Source organism: Mugil cephalus, chromosome 1, assembly GCF_022458985.1.
Source record: "Mugil cephalus isolate CIBA_MC_2020 chromosome 1, CIBA_Mcephalus_1.1, whole genome shotgun sequence".
NCBI classification, from domain to species: domain Eukaryota; kingdom Metazoa; phylum Chordata; class Actinopteri; order Mugiliformes; family Mugilidae; genus Mugil; species Mugil cephalus.
The window spans coordinates 50,029,175-50,048,237 of record NC_061770.1 but is presented as its reverse complement, the minus strand read 5'-3'; the positions used below and the strand labels follow the sequence as shown (position 1 = coordinate 50,048,237).

The following is a 19,063-nucleotide window of genomic DNA, read 5'->3' as shown; positions in this document are numbered from 1 at the left end:
CGCCAGTGACTGCACCACAAGGGACCCTTCTGTGAAACTCATGAAGTTTTCAGATGACATTGGACGGCGACGAATCTGCATAAGGAGGGAAGTCAAACAGCTGGGCACTGGGTTTCTCAATTAGGTATGTGTAAATTTCTGTCCATTCCATGGTGAGTAATCCTGTCATCCTGTGAGTGATGGACAATTTGACAGATTACGTTAAGTTAATCATTATTTGGGGGATTATTGTTACATGTTAATGCTAACCACTCACTCAGAGAGTGAGTATATTAGTAAGTACACTTTGCATTACCAAAACCTTTCATTGTTACGTCTTGTAGAATTTGATTCAAATTCAATGGTCTGTTGTCAGCAGACAACAAGGGCGTTAGCACTTAAGGTCAGCTGTCTACATTGGCATCTACCAAATTCACTTATGCTTCACCTCTCCACCCATTTTTAAATTAGTGTCAAGATTGTGACACATTAAGTTTCAAGAAACCTATGGGTGATGCCACAGAGGGATTATCCATCGTTATATATGATGGCATTAACATATACAGTATTTGTACAAACAGGGCACAAATGTAAGAACTGTAGAGTTGTGACCTATAATAAAAAAAAAAATTGAGTTTGTCGACACCAGTTGAGCTCCATGACACAAGGGAAGGAGGAAATAAGAGGCATACAACAGCTAGTAAGATCAGGTCAGGTTTTTTTTTTTTTTTTTAAATGGTTGACACAGGAAGTTGCGTAGGAGGTAACAATTCTTTTCCTGCCTTTAAAACAGAGCTTCCCCGTATTCTCAATCCAGAAACATTTAATAAACACCTTAAAAAGTGTGTTTAATTTAAAATCAACTGATGCTGGGATGATTGAAGGAGAAATATGGAATAAACAGCTCATCTGTCACACAAATTCATATTTCCATTGTTGAGAGGACTTTAAATTGACATCATATGTATAGTCCCTTACCAACTTCACTAAATCTAAAGCGTACAGTAACCTAATTGGAGTCTTAACGGGGTTGAAGCCTCAAAAAGTTGTGGGGGAGCCAGAAATATGGCCCCACAAAGGCAACATGTCCCCACAATGTTAGAAATAAGCTAGAATTTGGTCCCCACGGCGTAATAAAAACATGAAACACACACGAACCATGTGACGTCAGTGGAAATCCCCCTCATTTCCTGTTTGACAAAAGTCAATATAACATTTTTAAACGCAGCTTGTGTTAAACGTAAAGGCAGTGACGGCACCGTGCTATTATTTATGCATTATTATTTGAATCTTAATGGATGTACATGTTTAAAAATGTACCGTAGAGCTGATTAAATAAGCTGTTGTGGGAAACTCTGAAAGCCTTTTTTTCCGCTCTTGGGTGTAACACATTTTTTCACTATAAGACGCATCATGACGCAGACGGAGGTCAAAAGTATGAGATAAAAAAAAAAATGACAAAAAAACACCTCCTTTTCGTTTAGTTTCGGTTTTGTCTTCGGGGTTTTTCAGCGGTGACGTGATGGCCAGGTTCGGCTCAGGTTTCCTCGTCCGTCCAGTGGCTCCAGCCTCCGTCGGTCATTGTTACGTGACTGTCAGCGATCATTGGAGCATGTGTTGAACTTTACACTCCTATATTTGTTGTTGTTGTTTCGTGATTGCGGAAGAGCGACGACTGGAAACGAAACTTTGAAGACGGCGCAGGGAGCGATCGACCTCACGTAAGAAAACGACGCTGCTTATTATTTGCACTTTTATTTGTCATGTTACCGACCTAGTCTGTTCTGTTTCTTGGTTTGTTTCTGCCAGATCGGTTGCCAGTGATAGCCTACTAAAAGTTTCATAACACTCAGTTCCCATATTACACTCAACCAGCCATGTTTGTCTTTCTTTGCAAGTGTTCCAAATGTCAAAAAAGGCGTTAAGAGACAGACACTAGAGGCTTGTTTTTATATTTGCAAACCCATATGAGTGACAAATTTGCTTTATTTTTGTGTATTCTATATATATTTCACTATATTTCATAGCACTGATCTCTGCTTACTTTCATATTAAGGGGTTTTCACACATTCACACTCAATTGCCAATTCATTATACACTACTGCATTAACAATCCTGCACTAAATCCTAGCTTCTTGACTGTTAAGGTATTCAGCATTTGTTTGAAGTAGCCGACTGAATTGTGTTGTGTTGTACCGACACCAGGCTGTGTCTATTATTTTGGCAACACCATTTTAGTCAGTGGACTAGGCTAAATAACAGAGACACTCAGTTTTACAGCACCACATACTATGTTTTCCACGGTGATCTTACCACCTTTCCTTTCAACCTTACAACAGTCATAAAGGGGGGTGTACTGCGGAGGGGTGCATCTGTTTTCGCTAGTGCACCTAATAATATGGCAAGTGAGTGTAACAGTAAGGCATACCTAAGTGCATTATGTCTGCGAGTTGTTGAATGAGTGGTTTCACCAAGGACACTAAAAATTCCCCTCTTGCCATCTTGGTTCAGTGTTGCCTCCTCAACCAGCTACTGTGAAAAGATGCTTTTGCGTTGGTGCAATGGCCTTAGGGGATGCTTAACTGTCTTACGGTGTGTTTGCATCTTTCTACTCTTTACGTAACATTTTCTGACTGTTCCATTAGTATTCTTTCTTAGGGGAATGATGCACCAATGATGTCAACGGTCGGCCGTTTTCCATGAGTGAGGGTTTTCGGCCCCAGGTCTGCAGTGCATGCCGTACCATTGGTACCAGTCACAACCCTGTTGGTGGCTTTCCAGCCAACAGATTGTGTTGATTTTTCAGCAGAACAAGCCCTCCAGAGAGGTCTCTGACTGATAAGCTTAGAGAGCCAGTCCTTGAGATGAAAATTGGAAGTACAAAAATGACAAAGATAAAAAGTTACGCAGAAAGCTTTTATCATTTTATATCTTCACCTCATCTGAACAAAAAGTACACAAATATTTTCACAACAACCTGGAATGAACTGTAGATCAGCTGACCAGCATGATTCAAGAGAGGCCAGCTCTGTACTACAGTTTGTAGTGGTCGTTTTCGTGGTCGTGGCTGTAGTCTTTGTGGTGGGTTCAGATGCGACTTTTTGGCCATTTCATTTTTCATCATTTCATCATTTAAATGTTACTGTTTGATGTTATGCCTCAGACTTTTTAGTTATTTTAACAGTGTTTAGCACTTCCTAGTGCTGACTTTGCTTGAACAGGAAGTAGCCTGCCTGTACAGGATGTTGTTGTCATGTGACGTGGTTGAGAGCAGCAGTTTCCTACTAGCAGACAAAGGGATCAGATCAGCTTTTCATCTGCTGTCATCCTCTCCTCTGAGCTTGTGAAAGCCTCATCTTTTCACTTTAGTGTTGTCATCATGTGTAGACACGATTTAACAGCAAGCCAAACTCTGTTCATTAAGCAGCACTGTAATGAATAATGTGCCCAGCCATTATGGAAATTAGTGGCACTAGTATGGTCAAGCAACTTTCTGATGGGTTTACCCACAGAGTTTTCCTATTTAAACCTCAACTTCCCCCTAGTCTCTCAGAAATGCTTCAAGAAATTGTACAAGTCCAGTTGCTTTTATTCAACGCCTTTTGGATGTAATGAATGTAGCAACATTTCACTCATTCAAGAAAACTGTTGTAACCCAAAACACCCCTTTACAAAAGAAGTAATGAACCTCAGTATGAGCAAAACATTATGCTACGAGTGTCTTATTTATTTTTTTTTCCTTCTTTGCAGTATGTTTGACTCTTGCCCTCTTGCCCGAATTTAAGACGACGGGATGAACGGTGAAAGAAGTGATGGAGGTGGCGGTGGAGATCCGGAGGTGGAGGATGAGTTCGCGTGTGCCGGGATGCTGCGTGGATCTCTGACCTCCCTGCACAGCAGCGTGGAGCGCATATTCAGGGTGACATTCGCGATCGGGGCGGACGACTTGCCTCACGGCAACAACGGACAGATATGGCTGAAACTTCGAGGCCCGAGCACCAACGTGAAAGCTGCAAAAGTGAGGCGTTAGTTGAGTCAGTTCTTTGAGCAATGTTGCCCAACAACTGCTGTTGTTAGTTTCACTGTTAGGGTTTTAGGAGCATTAGGACTAGTTTTTGATGGATTTTTAACTGGTTTGTACATTTTAATTTAAACCATTTAACTATAACCATTTTAATTTAACCATATGCCTAGTCTACAGTTGTTTGACGGGAAAGGCTCTGTTCCAGGCAAATGACTCATCAGGTGTTTGTAATTGATTGGAAACCTGTTGACACATGCAGTCACACCGATTGACTGCAGAAGACTGAACTGAATTCACATAAAAAGACAGGGAAAGTACGAACGTGTGAAGTGTGTCGGTAAAGTTTTAGAAACAGCCTGAGAACAAGTTTGGTTCTACTTTCTCAATGCTAACACCAATTTTTGGAGAGGTGCGACTTGGCAAATGGATATTTTACTTTATTTAATGTGTTTGATCAGGCTAAAATAAAAACCCATTACTATATAATAACCTTTTATATGGTTCACAACCCAAAGTCTCCAACCTGCCTATGATTCCTCTTATATTCTCAAACTGTTATGTAACATCATCAGCTATATCTTGTATTCGTATCAGATTTTACATATACGCTATAGTCATACGTGTGTATCTATGACAGATGTGTGTTTGCCTCATTCCTCCTGCTGTCCTCTCTGTTTTCTGTCTCTACCTGGCTGGCTTTAGGCGGATGGGTCCCTCCGAGGTTTCTCCCTGTTGTTACTGTTGTTACTCTGGAGGTTTCAGGCTGCGCTTCAGATCGGATTTTGTAAAGCGTATTGAGACAATTTGTGTTGTTACTAATGCTATATAAATACAACTGAATTGAATTGAATTGAATTGAAAATCAAAACTAGGGAAATGGATGACAATGAATAATAAAAAGCCACAACACCACATGGGAGGATGAAAAGAAAAGTGACCTTTCATGCAACTGGAGAAGGCAAAAACAGTGTGGGATCTGAAATCTGACTAAATGTCAAAGTACATAACTACGATTGATTTGCCATTGTTGGCACTTTTACTAACTGAAACAGAATCTACCCTCTGAAAGCGCCACTGAAGTTCATTTGCACGGTGAGACGCGTGGCTGTCTGAGAAGAAAGTTGATGTACCTGATAAAAAATTCATGAAATTTATAGTCTTTGATTTACAATGGGGACTCTACACTGTTCAGGCATAACATTATAACCACCTTCCTAATGTTGTGTAGGTCCACCTTGTGCCTCCAAAACAGTTGTAACTCATCAGGGAATGGACATGGGTCTTCTGAGGGTGTCCTGTGGTGTCAACAGAATGTTGTTAGTGGGGGTCTTGGCATCCTATGGGTTGAGGGGGAGGGGCCTCTGTGGATCAGACATGTTTCAGTGCAGGTTCAAAAGTTTCCCATCTGAACACTGAATTGTGACAAGATGGTCAATGTAATTTACTTCTGCTGTCAATGGTCATAATGTTGTGGCTGTGCAGTGTAGATGTCCCAGTGTCCTTGCCGGCCAAAGACCACCTGTGGTGTCAAGTTAGGACAATTTTCTAATAATGTGACTTCTGCTGCGTCTAACATTTGCAAAACACACATCTGTCATGGCTCAGACTGATAGAAATATGTTAGATCAAGATATTAGATCAAGATTTTGCAGTCTTTACAGTCTTTACAGGCACATACAGCAGGGTTTGGTCCATTAACAAAGACTAGGTGTTAGAGATTAAGAATCAATAATTAACAATTAAGAGTAGTTAAGGCATAGTTAAGGTAGTTAAGGCAAGTATGCGTCATAAAATCTGTTGCTCAAAATGTTCCTGTTTTGTAGTTATTTGTGAAAGGAGTTGTGAACCAGGAGGAGCAGCAGGAGGTTTCATACCCCGGGGTCCTTCACTGCATCTTTTGTGGAGCCAGAGGACTGTTCATGGACAGCCTGATTAAAAACACCTCAGCACACATAATGGTAAGTGACTCATCTGACTAACTATTTTGTAATAACTGTCACTCCAAATGATGAAGCAATGCACATGGCCATTCCTCATGGAAGTGGTGTCCTGAAATATAATTTTCTTGCAACTATAAGTCCCAATATTCTGACTAATTCTGACTAACTGTTGTAAAACAGAATCGAAATTTGTCCATATTACATCAAACCTTGAATCACTTCCAGCGTCATACAAATCCCCCACCAACTTCATACTTAACCATACCATTTCTGACCAGTGACGAAACAGTGATGTTGACTAATAATTTGATATATTCCATTCTTGCTCTTCCAACATGAAATTACATTATTAGTCAATATCAGTGTTGCATCAAAATAAAGGCGTCAACTTTGTGCATTGAGGAGTAAAACTTGCCTTTCGGTGTAACTTTGTGTTGTTGTCACTGGAATTTTTTTTTTTTTTTTGCTTATTGCTAAGTTTCTTTTTCATTATCAGTTGATTGAGATTGCTGAGAATATTCCTTATTAAAGTTTCTTGAACCCTTCGTAGAAATATCTTTAGAATTGGTAAAGAATCTCTCAACTTTATCTGTTATTTCAAAAGATAAAATGGGTGTGCTCATGTTATTTGAAAGTTGTTACCAAAGGTCAACTGTGTTATTAGCTGCAGCTGGACAATGTTTTGGACTTTGATGAACCTTCATACTTATGGATCTTTCTTTGATCATACTTACTTCTTTCATTGTTTCAGCCCAGGTTTTTCAGTCTTAACGTCTGGTTAACATGTTATTTTGCTGTCATTAAGAAGAATCAATGTAATTCTGTCTTCCTCTCACCAAATCAGGTTGGCTCTCCAGGGATGCTGCTCATATCAGGTCTGACGGAGCCGGTGGTGCGAGCCTACTCCCTTATTGCAGACCTCGTGCAGAGGTATGAGGGCACGCAGTCCAGACGCCCTGAGACTGTGGACAGAAGCTCGGGGGAATCCCTGGTTTCACGCAGGGCCTTCAAAACTTTGGTGGAGAAGCTGGAGGACCGACACACCCTTGATCTTCTTGTACTTCCGGGGTCAGTGAAGGAAATCTTGCTGGATTTGGTGAAAGAATCAGGGCTTGGATCGAGCTCAAACATGGATTTGACAGATGGAATTACAGGGGAAAGATCACATGGGGAACTGGGGGCCAGATGGGAAAACACAAAAGCCACTAAGCAAACACTCCCTGATCCTTTTAGCACTACTGATCAATGGGGTGAAGGATTGGCTGCAGGTCTGGATAAAGAATCTGCAGCCAGGGACTCCTATTTTTCCGCCACTGCAGGGACCCGAGAGAGGCCAGAGGGTGCTGAGGAGAGAATCATGCATTCTCCACAAGAGTTAGGAGAAGAGGAGCAGCTGGAGCACACGCCAACGTTAGTCACCAAGGTGAAAGCAGGACTACACAAAGATCAGGAAGAGGAGATGCATTTGCCAACAGGAAACAAAGAGTTTTGGCTACTTTTGAAGTTCTTCACAGCCATGGGTTACACGGAGGACGTTGTGAAACGTGTCCTTGCCCAAACAGGACTTCAGGAAGCATCACAGATTCTGGACTTGGTTCAGCAGGAGCAGGATCGCAGTGACCGAGCGAAGCAGGAACTGTGTGGTGCCACGGACCCAAGAAGTCAAGCCTCTGTGAATCAGAGTGAAAGGAACCGACCCTGTGAGACAGAGCACAGAGTGGATGAGGAAACAGCTTCTGAAGGAGATAAGGTCATGAGTAGTGATGGTGCAATGGGAGGAGTTGGAGAGAGAGACAAGGATGTGCAAGGAAAAATGAGACACTTCGAGGGAGAAGGCCGTGACGACATAGCGGAGCTAGGGCTAGAGGAAGACTTTGTCCTGGGAGTGGTGAAGAAAGCAGCAGCTAGCTGTGGTTACACTGAACAGGATGTAGCCAAAGTCTACAACATGTTGCCTGACCGATCCACTCACCAGCTGCTGCTGGAGCTGCAGAGAGAGGGAGGCAGAGAGATGGACACTTTGGGGGAAGGACCCCGGGAGATGGAGGAAGTCATTCTGGGAAAAGATGCAACAAAAGGTGGAGCAACAGATGTTGAAATAAGAGAAGAAATTGAGCTTCACATTCCGCCAGAAAAGAGAGAATCTGATGACAAAGGACAAGCAAAGGCTCCAAATCGTAATGTGTCTGCTGCTGAACCAGATTTGTTCGCTTGGAATGATCTCGGGCAGAAGCTGCCAACAAATCAGTACACATCTCAGCCAAAGCAACAACACATTTCATCACAAACTTCTCAACTAGTCATCCAGCCCGAAGTCAAAGGGCCACCCATGCCCACTTATGCCCTAGATCCTCCACTCCCCAATTTCCAGTCTGACAAGCAACATGTCCAAAACGCCTACTGGTCTAATGCATCCACTTCAAAATCAAATCATCATGACAATGCCCCAAATCCAAAGCCACCACCTTCAAACTCCTTGAAACAAACACTTAAAGGTTTTAAACCCCCGGTCTTCAATGACTCGTCTCCCACCAGACGGAAGGAAAAACGCGGTTCAACGCCAGCTTCTTCAGTGGTGGTGACGGGGGAGCAGCGATTCCTGGAGAGTCTGCAGGCCCCTTTTGACCTTAAACTAACAGACAAGCCGGGAAACCCGAATCTGAGGACGATCATCATTGATGGGAGCAACGTAGCAATGAGGTGGGTATTATAGGAAAGAGTGAAAATTGTATAATTCATTTATTGGAATTCATTTTTTGGAATGCTGACATTCATCTAGAAAGACTGACAGATGAAAACTGCAACTTGACTATTTGAAAATAATAGTAGTTTTAATTACTTTAATTTCAGCATTGATTACATCCTCTTCATCACTGCCTTCGTTGGTGCTTAAAAACGCACACATAAATTCTGTTGACATGAGAACAAGATTTCTGTTGGTGATTAATGTATAGTAAAAGAGCTGCCACTTAGCAAGAAATCAAAATGAAAACAGTGAACTGGGATTGTACCAATTTCATCATTTGTTCTACATGTATTGTGCCTGCAGTCACGGGTTGGGTCATTTCTTCTCCTGTCGGGGAATCGCCCTGGCTGTCCAGCACTTTTGGGACAGAGGCCATCGTAACATCAGCGCTCTGCTGCCACAGTGGAGGCAGAAGAGCGACCCCAAGATCAAAGGTAACACTTACTTTACTTTATAATAGCCTGCATAATGTGCATTTGTCTGTAATGTAAAAAAAAAAAGAAAAGAAAAAGAACAGGTGAAATTCAAACAAGCCCAGTTGCCTTTGTTTTAGCTTTGTTTTTCAATGACTGACAATGATCAATTTACAATCACTGAAACAGACAATTCTTACATGTGGAAGAGTCTGGACATTTTGTTCCAAGAATTTATTTATCAGCCTACTTATTTATTAATTTGCACTCGAATATTCACTCCGTTTGCCATAGTGAAATAGAAAGCTGTATGCTAACCCTAGCCACGATTCAGTGCATGTCCTGCTGTACATTTCAAATATGCGTTGGCTGCCACTGAAACCACAAGCATTCATTTCCATTTAATCCATGTTATCTACACTCACCAGCCACTTTATTAGGTACACCTTGCTAGTAAAAGGTTGGGCCCTCTTTTGCCTTCAGAACTGCCTTAATTCTTAGTAGAAACATTCAACAAGGTGTTGGAAACTTTCCTCAGAGATTTTGTTCCATATTGACATGACAGCATCACACAGTTGCTGCAGATTTGTCGGCTGCACATCTATGATGCCAATGTCCCGTTCCACCACATCCCAAAGGTGCTCTATTTGATTGAGATCTGGAGACTGTGGAGGCCATTGGAGTACAGTGAACTCATTGTCATGTTCAAGAACCGTTGATACAAGGCAGGATGGATCCATGCTTTCATGTTGTTTACACCAAATTCTGACCCTACCATCTGAATGTCACAGCTGAAATCGAGATTCGTCAGACGAGGCACCTTGATTTGTCAGTTGATTCACTGTTTCCTCCAGCTGTTAAAATAGGGGCTACGGGGCAACACCCAAGCCCCTATTGTTATCTCGCGTTTTTCTTCTTATTATTATTTTTCATCTTCCTTCCTTTTTTCATCCCCTAACTCCCGTTATGTATCAAAACGTGCGTCTGGATCGTGTCTGGTGTGCTATTACTTTTCTTTCCGAAATATGAATTTTTGGCGAAAAATGTCCCTTTGAAAATAAATGGGACGGACGAAAAAAAGAACCCAAAAAAGACAGATCTTCAAAGGTCTATTGCTCAGGCATATTTTCACCTACAGACTGCATTTAAACTTTAAAATGTAGACATAGGCCTTGTGTATTGGTGTATTATTTCCTGGTTTTGATAGGTCTTATAGTTGTTAATCAATCACTGTTCAATGACCATCATCTTTTTCGAAAAAACTTGTTTTAGAGTGTGGAATGTTGATACTTAGAGTGAGAGAGCATGTGTGAAATCGCCTGAAATTTTCCTCTTTCCACGCTCGTCCCAACCATATGATTTTTTCCACGGTTGTAGACAAACTTGTTGTGTCTCTCACAATGTGCTCGGCAAAGCAGTGAGACGTACAGAATTTAAATTGCGAGCCTCTGTTCGCAGTAAAGTACCTGTCTGCTCTCCATTCACTCCAATGCAAAGATTTACTGAGAAAAGGAGAAGGACCTTTGTGTTTAACTCGCGAGTGTATCCAAAATATTTACTCTACAAGGACAAAAAACATATCAAAGTCTTCGGGAAGGTCTTACGACACCCACGGTCTGCTTGTTTTTCTGATAGCAGCTATGGTTTTGTCACAGTAAACCCAAATGTGTTACCAGCAAAAAGGGGGAAAATCCCACTCTTTCTGTGTCCCGGCTCTGCGCGCTTCCGTCGTCATTGACGACCACCTTGGGTTGCCACGGCAACCCCTGAGCCGCAGCTCTGGGCCACAGCTGAGACCAATTCATTAATCAGATGTTTCTGCTGTTAATACAGCTGATCCCTGTGTCCCATACATTTATGTTACAACAATACACACCAACACACACACCTCCCCACCCACACAGGTAACTTAGTAATTACAGAGGAAGAGTAGTAGGATACACAAACATACATTAATCTCTCACACACAGGCTAACTGTGCTAACCGTAAGCTAACTGTGCTAAATGTAGGCTAAATGTGCTAACTTACAACAACACACACTACATAGGTAAATTTGGGATTACAGTAACACACACACATGCGTGCGCAAGCGTGCCCTCCTCACCCTCCTCACACACACACACACACACACACACACACACACACACACACACACTGCACAGGTAATTTTGTGATTACAGTTGCACACACACAGCGTGAAAAGCTGTGAAAGCGCGCATTACTCTCTCACACACGGGCTAACTGTAAGCTAACTGTGCTAACCATAAGCTAATTGTGCTAAATGTAGGCAAAGTGTGCTAATTCCCATGTTGACAGGGACGGTACCCCCGGCATTAGCTCCCGTAGCCCCTTCAAAATTCCCCAGAGGGAATTTTCTAGTTAAAAAGAAAATTTCCAGTGCCGTTCTTGGTGCCACAGTTACACTCTATACTTTTCGGGGTACCACATTTTGTGGTTTTAAAATTACAAAGGCCTCTGTGCTTCCATGCATTTGTGCATGTGTGTTTACTTGCTGTTACAGGAAGAGAATGGATTCCAAACTGTTGTTCATATTGTATTCTGAGTCACACATTAAAGGCTAAAACAAATCAGGACTCCGTGAATGTGGCCTTGTGGTGTGCGTTCGGCGAGTGTGTGGGTGTGTGTTTTCCCCTCGCAGCAAACTAAACTTAGCGTTGTTTGTTCTTGTCTCTCAGAGCAGCACTATCTGACGGAGCTGCAGAAGTTGGGAGTGGTCTCCTACACGCCCTCCAGAGAGGTCCAAGGCAAGAGGATCAGCTCGTATGACGACAGGTAGATCAGCCAGTCATACTACAAATCCCAGACTGCATTGCAATAGCTGAACTTTTGGCATCACGCAGTTACGTTAATCAGCACCCCCTCCCAACTTTATTGACAAACTCATCTCGTCTCATCTCAGACGAGCCCACTGTTTAGATAGGATTAGATAGAGGAAGCTACTTGGTCAGTGTAAAAACCTATGCATCTGCTTTAAGGTTATAAATATAATTGAGTGTTTGCTTAAAAAGAAGACCAATTTATAAGCGACTGGAGCCTTTTCAATGGCACAATGTTTTTGTTTGTTGACAGTCTTTCCTGTGTTGCTAATGACTAAGGACTGTGACATATAGCACTCAGATTTCCAGTGTGTCCCGCACTGTTGGCACTACTTGGACTCCTGTCCAGCTATTATAGAGGTGAATCACCTCTTAGTAGCTCATTGGCCTCCCAGTTAGCTCTTCTCATTTAACCCCATTCTCCCTTGTTTTCGCAGACTAATATTGCAGCTAGCACAAAAGACAGACGGCGTGATTGTAACTAACGACAACCTGAGAGACCTGTCAGATGAGTCGCCCAAATGGAGGGACATCATTAAAAAGAGGTAAGGATCATTGAACAAGGACTACCCACCATCTTGGTTTTTATTTTTGTTGTACTCAGACTCTACAGTCACAGGGATTTCCTGTTTCTGGCTGATAGACAAAATGTATCTGCAACTGCAGCAGAACTGCAAAGCCAACATTGCTCATATTGAACGGTTTACCGGCAGGATGTTGATGTCTTTTTTTAGTCTAGAAGAGCTGAACTTTTCAACATTTTATATTCAGGCTTACTTGAAATAAATACATTGCATAGCTGAATTTTCAGTCTTTTGAATGATCTCTTGTCGCCTCCCCAGACTTCTTCAGTACACATTTGTTGGGGATCACTTCATGGTCCCTGACGACCCTTTGGGCAGAGGAGGACCTCACCTGGACGACTTTCTACGTTCAGAGCACAGGTAATAAAAACCCGGCATGACCTCTTTTATCCTGTCTAATTATTCTGAGTTATTATATAGAACAGTTTGCGTTATGCCCTTTCAGGACTCCTGATGCAGGAAATCATTCTTTTGCCGGTTCGGCCACATCATTCCCTTCCTTTAAACCTCCACGCTCCCAGACCGAGGTCTTGAACTTCCGTGACCGCACATTTGGCGGTGCCCTCGATTCATCAACCGGAGGAAACAGGGGTAGAGGGAGAGGACACAAAAAGGGATGGGACACGGGACACCAGCATGGTCAGCCAGGGGCTGCACATCCTGAATTGGTGGTTAACAGGAGTCCGGAGGACACAGCCTACCTAAGAGAGCAGCTCGGTCAGGTTTTCCCGGGTCAGGACCACATGGTGACACTGGTGCTGCAGTGCCACCCGGCAGAGACCGACATCAACGTCCTGTCCGATCTGATCTTGGAGCAGCAAAAGGACTAGAAACTTCTCACTTTTAGAGTTTGCATATTTTTAGTTTCAACTTCTTGCTGAAGATTTTTTATTGGATTTTAACTGATTTACTCACACTTACTACAACGACATAGAAATCACACTTGTTTTTAAACTTGGAACAAGAACAGCTTTGACTTACAGGCCCCTATTTGACCACTTTTGTCTCACATACCTCCCCTATATCCTTGTTGCCTGCACTTGTGGTCTTTGTCACCATCTTCGAAAGTCAACAAACTACTTGCAAAGAGAACAGAAGAGCCATAAAGATGAGAATGATTTGGTGGAGAAAAACAACAGAATTAATAACCTACTTCTCACTGTTGATATTATAGAAAATAAATAAATGAATCATGTTGATTTTTGATGGATAAATTGATAGATAATCAGGAGATTTCCTTTATGACTCCACCACTGAGGCGGGAATTACTCAATTACTATTATATGCCACAATTTACAGCATCAGATGTTTTAGTTTTTTTTTTTGTTCAGTGCCGTTATTTTTGATGAAAAAACAGCAAAACCTGTGACCTGTTCTCTTCAACAGTTTAGTAAGGTAACAGCTGGATACCTTAATGTATGAAGGCCGCTGGGAATATCATCATTTTCTTTAGACATATTATTAAGGCTAAATTACAATTTACTATTCACCTCTAGCATTTCTGAATACCTCAACTGACATGTCACGACGCATGAACTGGGGCCTCATCCAATAAATTCACTTAGAAAGTTGTGAATATGATTCGTCTTCAACCCAGAAAACAGAACTCCGTTTGAAGGCAGCAATACTTGTTAGCATGGCGAGCATGATGTTAGCATGCTAATGTTAACATTTAGCTCAAATATGTCACAGCATCAGATCCGCTTGCATAACTGTAGTCTATTTGTGTTTTTAATGTCTGTTTAATAATATCTAAATTACAGTCAGTGTATAATGACACCTATCATCCACCTTCCTCTGGTGAACAGCTGAAATGCGGTGGTTGGGTTTGTAGCTATGCAGTCGTTACGTGCGCGGCGCTGACTATAGTGTGTGGTAAATTGTTGTATGAGTCTGTGTCCCACTAGAAACCTATTAAATCAAGCCTTGCAATAATGTGTACAATTAAGTTTATATCCTTAACTTATTTTTTTACCAGATCTTTTGTTTTCATTTATAGAAGTCTTGTGCCTGGATGAAGAATCAAATAAAGACCAAACAATAACAATAAAGTATTTTTTCAAAGGCAATTTTTTAGTTTACCATTTGTGACTTCTAATCCTATTTGTATTGTTCATGTTTGTACATTTTAAGATTTTATTAAAGTATTTCCTGATTGCCAGCGTCAGATGATTTCAAATCTTGTCTAAATGAATTTGATTCATAGACATAGTAAAGACATGGGTGGAACTGCAAACTCCAGAAGCCTCCCGGTCTTAATTTAGATACCAAATTATAGTAAAATGTTCATCAATAGGATGATATTCAGCCAATTTTGCACAGTGAATTTATATGTCAAGTGGTTCCATTTGAGATCGTTCACACTGGAAGTTTTTGGAAATCATTGTCAAATTCAGGCTAGCTGGTTGTTTTGCATTGTGGGCAATGTAGATTAAAGTTACAAAACTGACTATGAACCTTATTTTGACATTATGACATTCCCATATCAGTCAACACCTCACTCCCCTTGTGCTGTTATTAAACTCACCTTCATTCAAATTCCACCAGAGGTCGCACTTCACCACTATTCAGGTTTTTCCTCATAGTGGAATTTTATTTCTTTTTTGGGCGGCAATGGGCTTCCATAAGGACCAAATTTGTTTGCATGACAGCTGTATTAAGTAAATCCTTTAGAATTTAGTTTTTCTGTGTTTTTCCATCATTGTAATACTCAGACTGTAAACTCAACTGTAGGCCCACCACCCACTGATATAAACTCCAGAGGCAAGGCATCTGTAGACACGGTGAATATTAATTACATAACACGCAAGTTAATATGGTTCACTTCAACGTCCCTTGTCATGCGTTAAGCTTGCATGAAAAAAAACTCTGACTTGTTTCCTTAAAAAAAAAGAGAGAGAGAGAGATTTACTGTCTATTGTCTCTATTGTTCAACACCTCACCTAACCGGTTTATTATGAATCTATTCTCAGAGAGAGATTCCTACCTCTGTGAAGTCTAAAATAAGTAACGAGTCATTCAACATGGAGGCTTTCCTGTATAAACACAAATAAAGAGACTGCATTGTCATTTCGATCCGCTCTGAGAAAGGACTCATTGGAGAGAAAGGAAGCAGACAAAGGCAAAGAAAACAGAAATGCGTGCTGGAAATACGGCAGCGTAGATTCCTCAACATTATATTTGTAAAAACCATGTCTTTATACTGTTGTTGCCTTTGTGTTATTTTCATCTGATCTTTGTCTCTTCATGTCATTTGCACTCCTTTTGCCTCATCTTTGCACTATTTGTATCATATCGTCTCTTTTTTGTGACTTGACGTTCACTGTTTTTGTGTTGGCAGTTATCTGATCTCTCGACTAGTTCCTTGTCATTTGCCTTCCGTTTCATTCGTCCGTTTGCCTTTGGGTTTTAGAATAATATTTGCATCTGTTCCTTGTCATTTGTTCTCCTTTTGCACTGCTTTTGGTCTTGTTGTGAACTGTGTTTTTTTCTTTGTTATTGTTCCATTTTTGCATTGTATTTGCACCATTTTTTTCCTTCTCTTTGTACTGTTTTCACATGACTGTGTACTTATTTCATGTTTTGCACTTTTTTTGGATTGACTTTGCACCGTTTTTAATTCTTTGCGCTTCTTTTTGCACTGTTTTGGTCTTGTCTTCGGCAGCAGTTTTTGCTTAGTCTGCATCATATTTCAATTGTTTCTGTCATTTATTTGCACTTTTATAGTATATATTCGTAATGTAACCTCATTGTGTACTGGTGTCATCTTATTTAGTTTGTATGTGTTTACTGCATGTTCATACTATAGGATTTTACTTAAATTTTTGAATCACTGCAGTGTGGTTTTGAACTTCACTCGTGGAGGAGGATGTAAGAATGTAAGGAGATGTGATAAACCTAAAGACCATGGCAACGTGATAATATTACTGCAGAGAGGTTCCTCCTTTTGGAGTTTGAACATGAAACTGTACCAACAGTTAGGAAAGGACAGAAACAGGAAGCTGCTCGTTGAAAAAACATTTGGTCTTTGGCACATATGGGCTTCCCGTGAGTTATATAAATCACAAATTGCCCAGTGGTTTGTTGGTTTGGTGATGCCCTGTCCCTGAATGGCTTAAAAAACTGCACAGCATCATGACACTTCGTAGATTTCTATCTGTGGTGATTCCAATCCCTGAAACACTGCCTGGATTGGGTGGGACATTAGGTAAAGTGGCCTTACCCATGTTTCTTACTGGATGCACCAAAATAAATAAGATGAAAGGAAAGTGAAAATTATGCAACATTCTCCGTGCTGTTTGTTGAGTGACTTGTTCTCCTGCTAACTTGCTTTTTGCTTTGAAATTCCGCTCTTCTTTGAATGGCTGCGATTGTGTTGCCTGTTGGGTTGTGTCCAGATTGTTCTCTTTGCTTTGTGCATTGCCATGCTCCGGCTGGGATCAAACGAGACTTACACTCATACAGCACAGTAAGAGATATACCAATCGGTTATTACGTAATGACCACTGAGGATGTGAATAACACTGATTATCCAGTTATCTTGGCAGTGGGTGGGATATACCAGGCAGCGAGTGAAAATTTTAACAAAAAGAAGGAAAATTGAACAGGAGGAAGGATTAAATGACTTTGAGAAATTGTGATGGCTAGATGATTTGCTCAGAAACATCCTCAAAACTTCCATGGAGTGAGCTAAGATGGTCTGACCAGTCTACCAGTGGACTACCCAACGTACATCAATGAGTCATTTGCTGCGTTTCCATTACTCCTAGAAATGGACAAAGTCTAAATATCACAATAAAAACTGGTAATGGAAATGCATACATTTTGGAAAACCTCTCAAATATTGCTAAAATACTTTTAAGGTCTCATGAGGCGTTTTTTTTTGTAACGTGTAGGTATAAAAGTGCAATGCAGACACTTGTTTTCCCGGGGTCACCAGAGATGTTTCAGGGGGTCATCTGACCAGTTCATTTGAAGTCCATCTTCCTCGAAGTGAAGTCTCGAGTGACGAAAATTTAAGAGAGACTTTACAAGAGTTACAGCTCATTCACAAAATGAAATTTCAGAAATATCGCTTTTCTTTTACAAAAAAGTATAATGGAAGCGCAACGCAAGTCCTACCCAACATCGCTAATGACTCATTGACATATGTCAGGTAGTCGGACTCAACGTCAGCTACTGACGAACAAATTGCTGAAAAAGTTAATGATGGTGGTGACAGAAGATGTCAGAACACAAAGTAGATCACAGTTTGTCTTTAATGGGGCTGCAAGGCTCAAGACCTGACAGGTTGTCCATGCTCACCCCGGACCACTTCTTAATGCTTCCAATGGCCACTGGACAATCAAAAGTGGACCACAACTGGAGGAATGGAATAAAGTGTCCTGGCCTGATGAATCATTATCTAGGGAACACATGGCACCAAGATGCACTATGATTAGAAGACAACTCAGCAGAAGCAATGTGACGGTGTGGTCAATGTTCTGCTGGGAGACTTTAGGTTCTGTCATTCACATGAATGTTACTTTGACACTTCTCACCTGCCTAAGTTCAAGGTGTTCACTGGCATAAATTTCCCAGATCTCAGTCCAATCAAACATCCGTTGGATCCTACAGAGGCTCCATCTCTCAACATGCAGGAATTAAAGGACTTGCAGCTAACATCTTGGTGCCAGATACCACAGCACACCTTCAGACTAGTTTAGTGGGGTCCATGACTCGTCAGGCCAGGACTGTCACGGCAACAAAAGGGGGATGAATAATATTATGTAGGTGGTCATAATAATCAGCTGTCTGGATCAATCACGACACTCGCTTCTACTTTAATACTTTAATACCACTCAGTATCATCACAATGTTCATGCATATCATATGTCAGTGCCAGGGATTCATCATGAAGACTCAACAAGGCCATAAAACCAGCAGCTGGTCCCTCCATGCCGCAGTCTGAGCGCGTGTGTTTGCTGATGTTGTAAAATTGACTTGTTTGCCAATATAGGGAAATATTACTACAGCAATAAAGTGGCGTGTGTTGGGAAAAAAATGAGATAGAGGGAAACAAACACAGACTTCTTTTTAAGTCCATATAACATTCATGGCTATTTTTTACAATGAACGTTGCTTTATATGATATATTTCCATCACATGTGCACACTCAGCTGCCAGCTCATTTGTATACATAGGTTGATGCAGTTAGCAACAACCATGCAACTAAATACTCTTGTTTCATTGACTGACCCAAAATATTAGAAACATCAGATGTTTAACACTAACTTTAACATAGTTCCTATAACAATACCACGAATTCTAAGCTCCAAAAAGCCTGTTCAAAATGAAAGTGAGTGCCACACCTCAAATTCTTTTCATTCCTACAGAACTGTTTCAGACACAGACATCCATTTCAGCACAACCTTCAGTATGTTCAATAATACATTTGATTATTCAAAATGTTTACGCTCAGCAGCCTTGCAGCAACTCTAGTTCTTCTGTTTTGTCTTTGCACTAGTGTTGAGTTGTTCGTTTGCACAGTTTTTATTATA

The 19,063-nt window shown here is 41.2% G+C and overlaps 1 protein-coding gene across 1 annotated transcript; it reads left to right on the top strand.

The window, feature by feature from the left end:
• Positions 1-1,193: 1,193 nt before the first annotated feature.
• Positions 1,194-14,680, top strand: khnyn (KH and NYN domain containing). The gene is made up of 9 exons (XM_047608147.1): positions 1,194-1,700; positions 3,730-3,997; positions 5,827-5,961; positions 6,788-8,643; positions 8,993-9,123; positions 11,800-11,896; positions 12,378-12,485; positions 12,783-12,884; positions 12,970-14,680. The coding sequence occupies exons 2-9, from the start codon at positions 3,773-3,775 to the stop codon at positions 13,352-13,354; spliced, it is 3,039 nt and encodes a 1,012-aa protein (XP_047464103.1). The 5' UTR covers positions 1,194-1,700; positions 3,730-3,772; the 3' UTR covers positions 13,355-14,680.
• Positions 14,681-19,063: the final 4,383 nt, after the last annotated feature.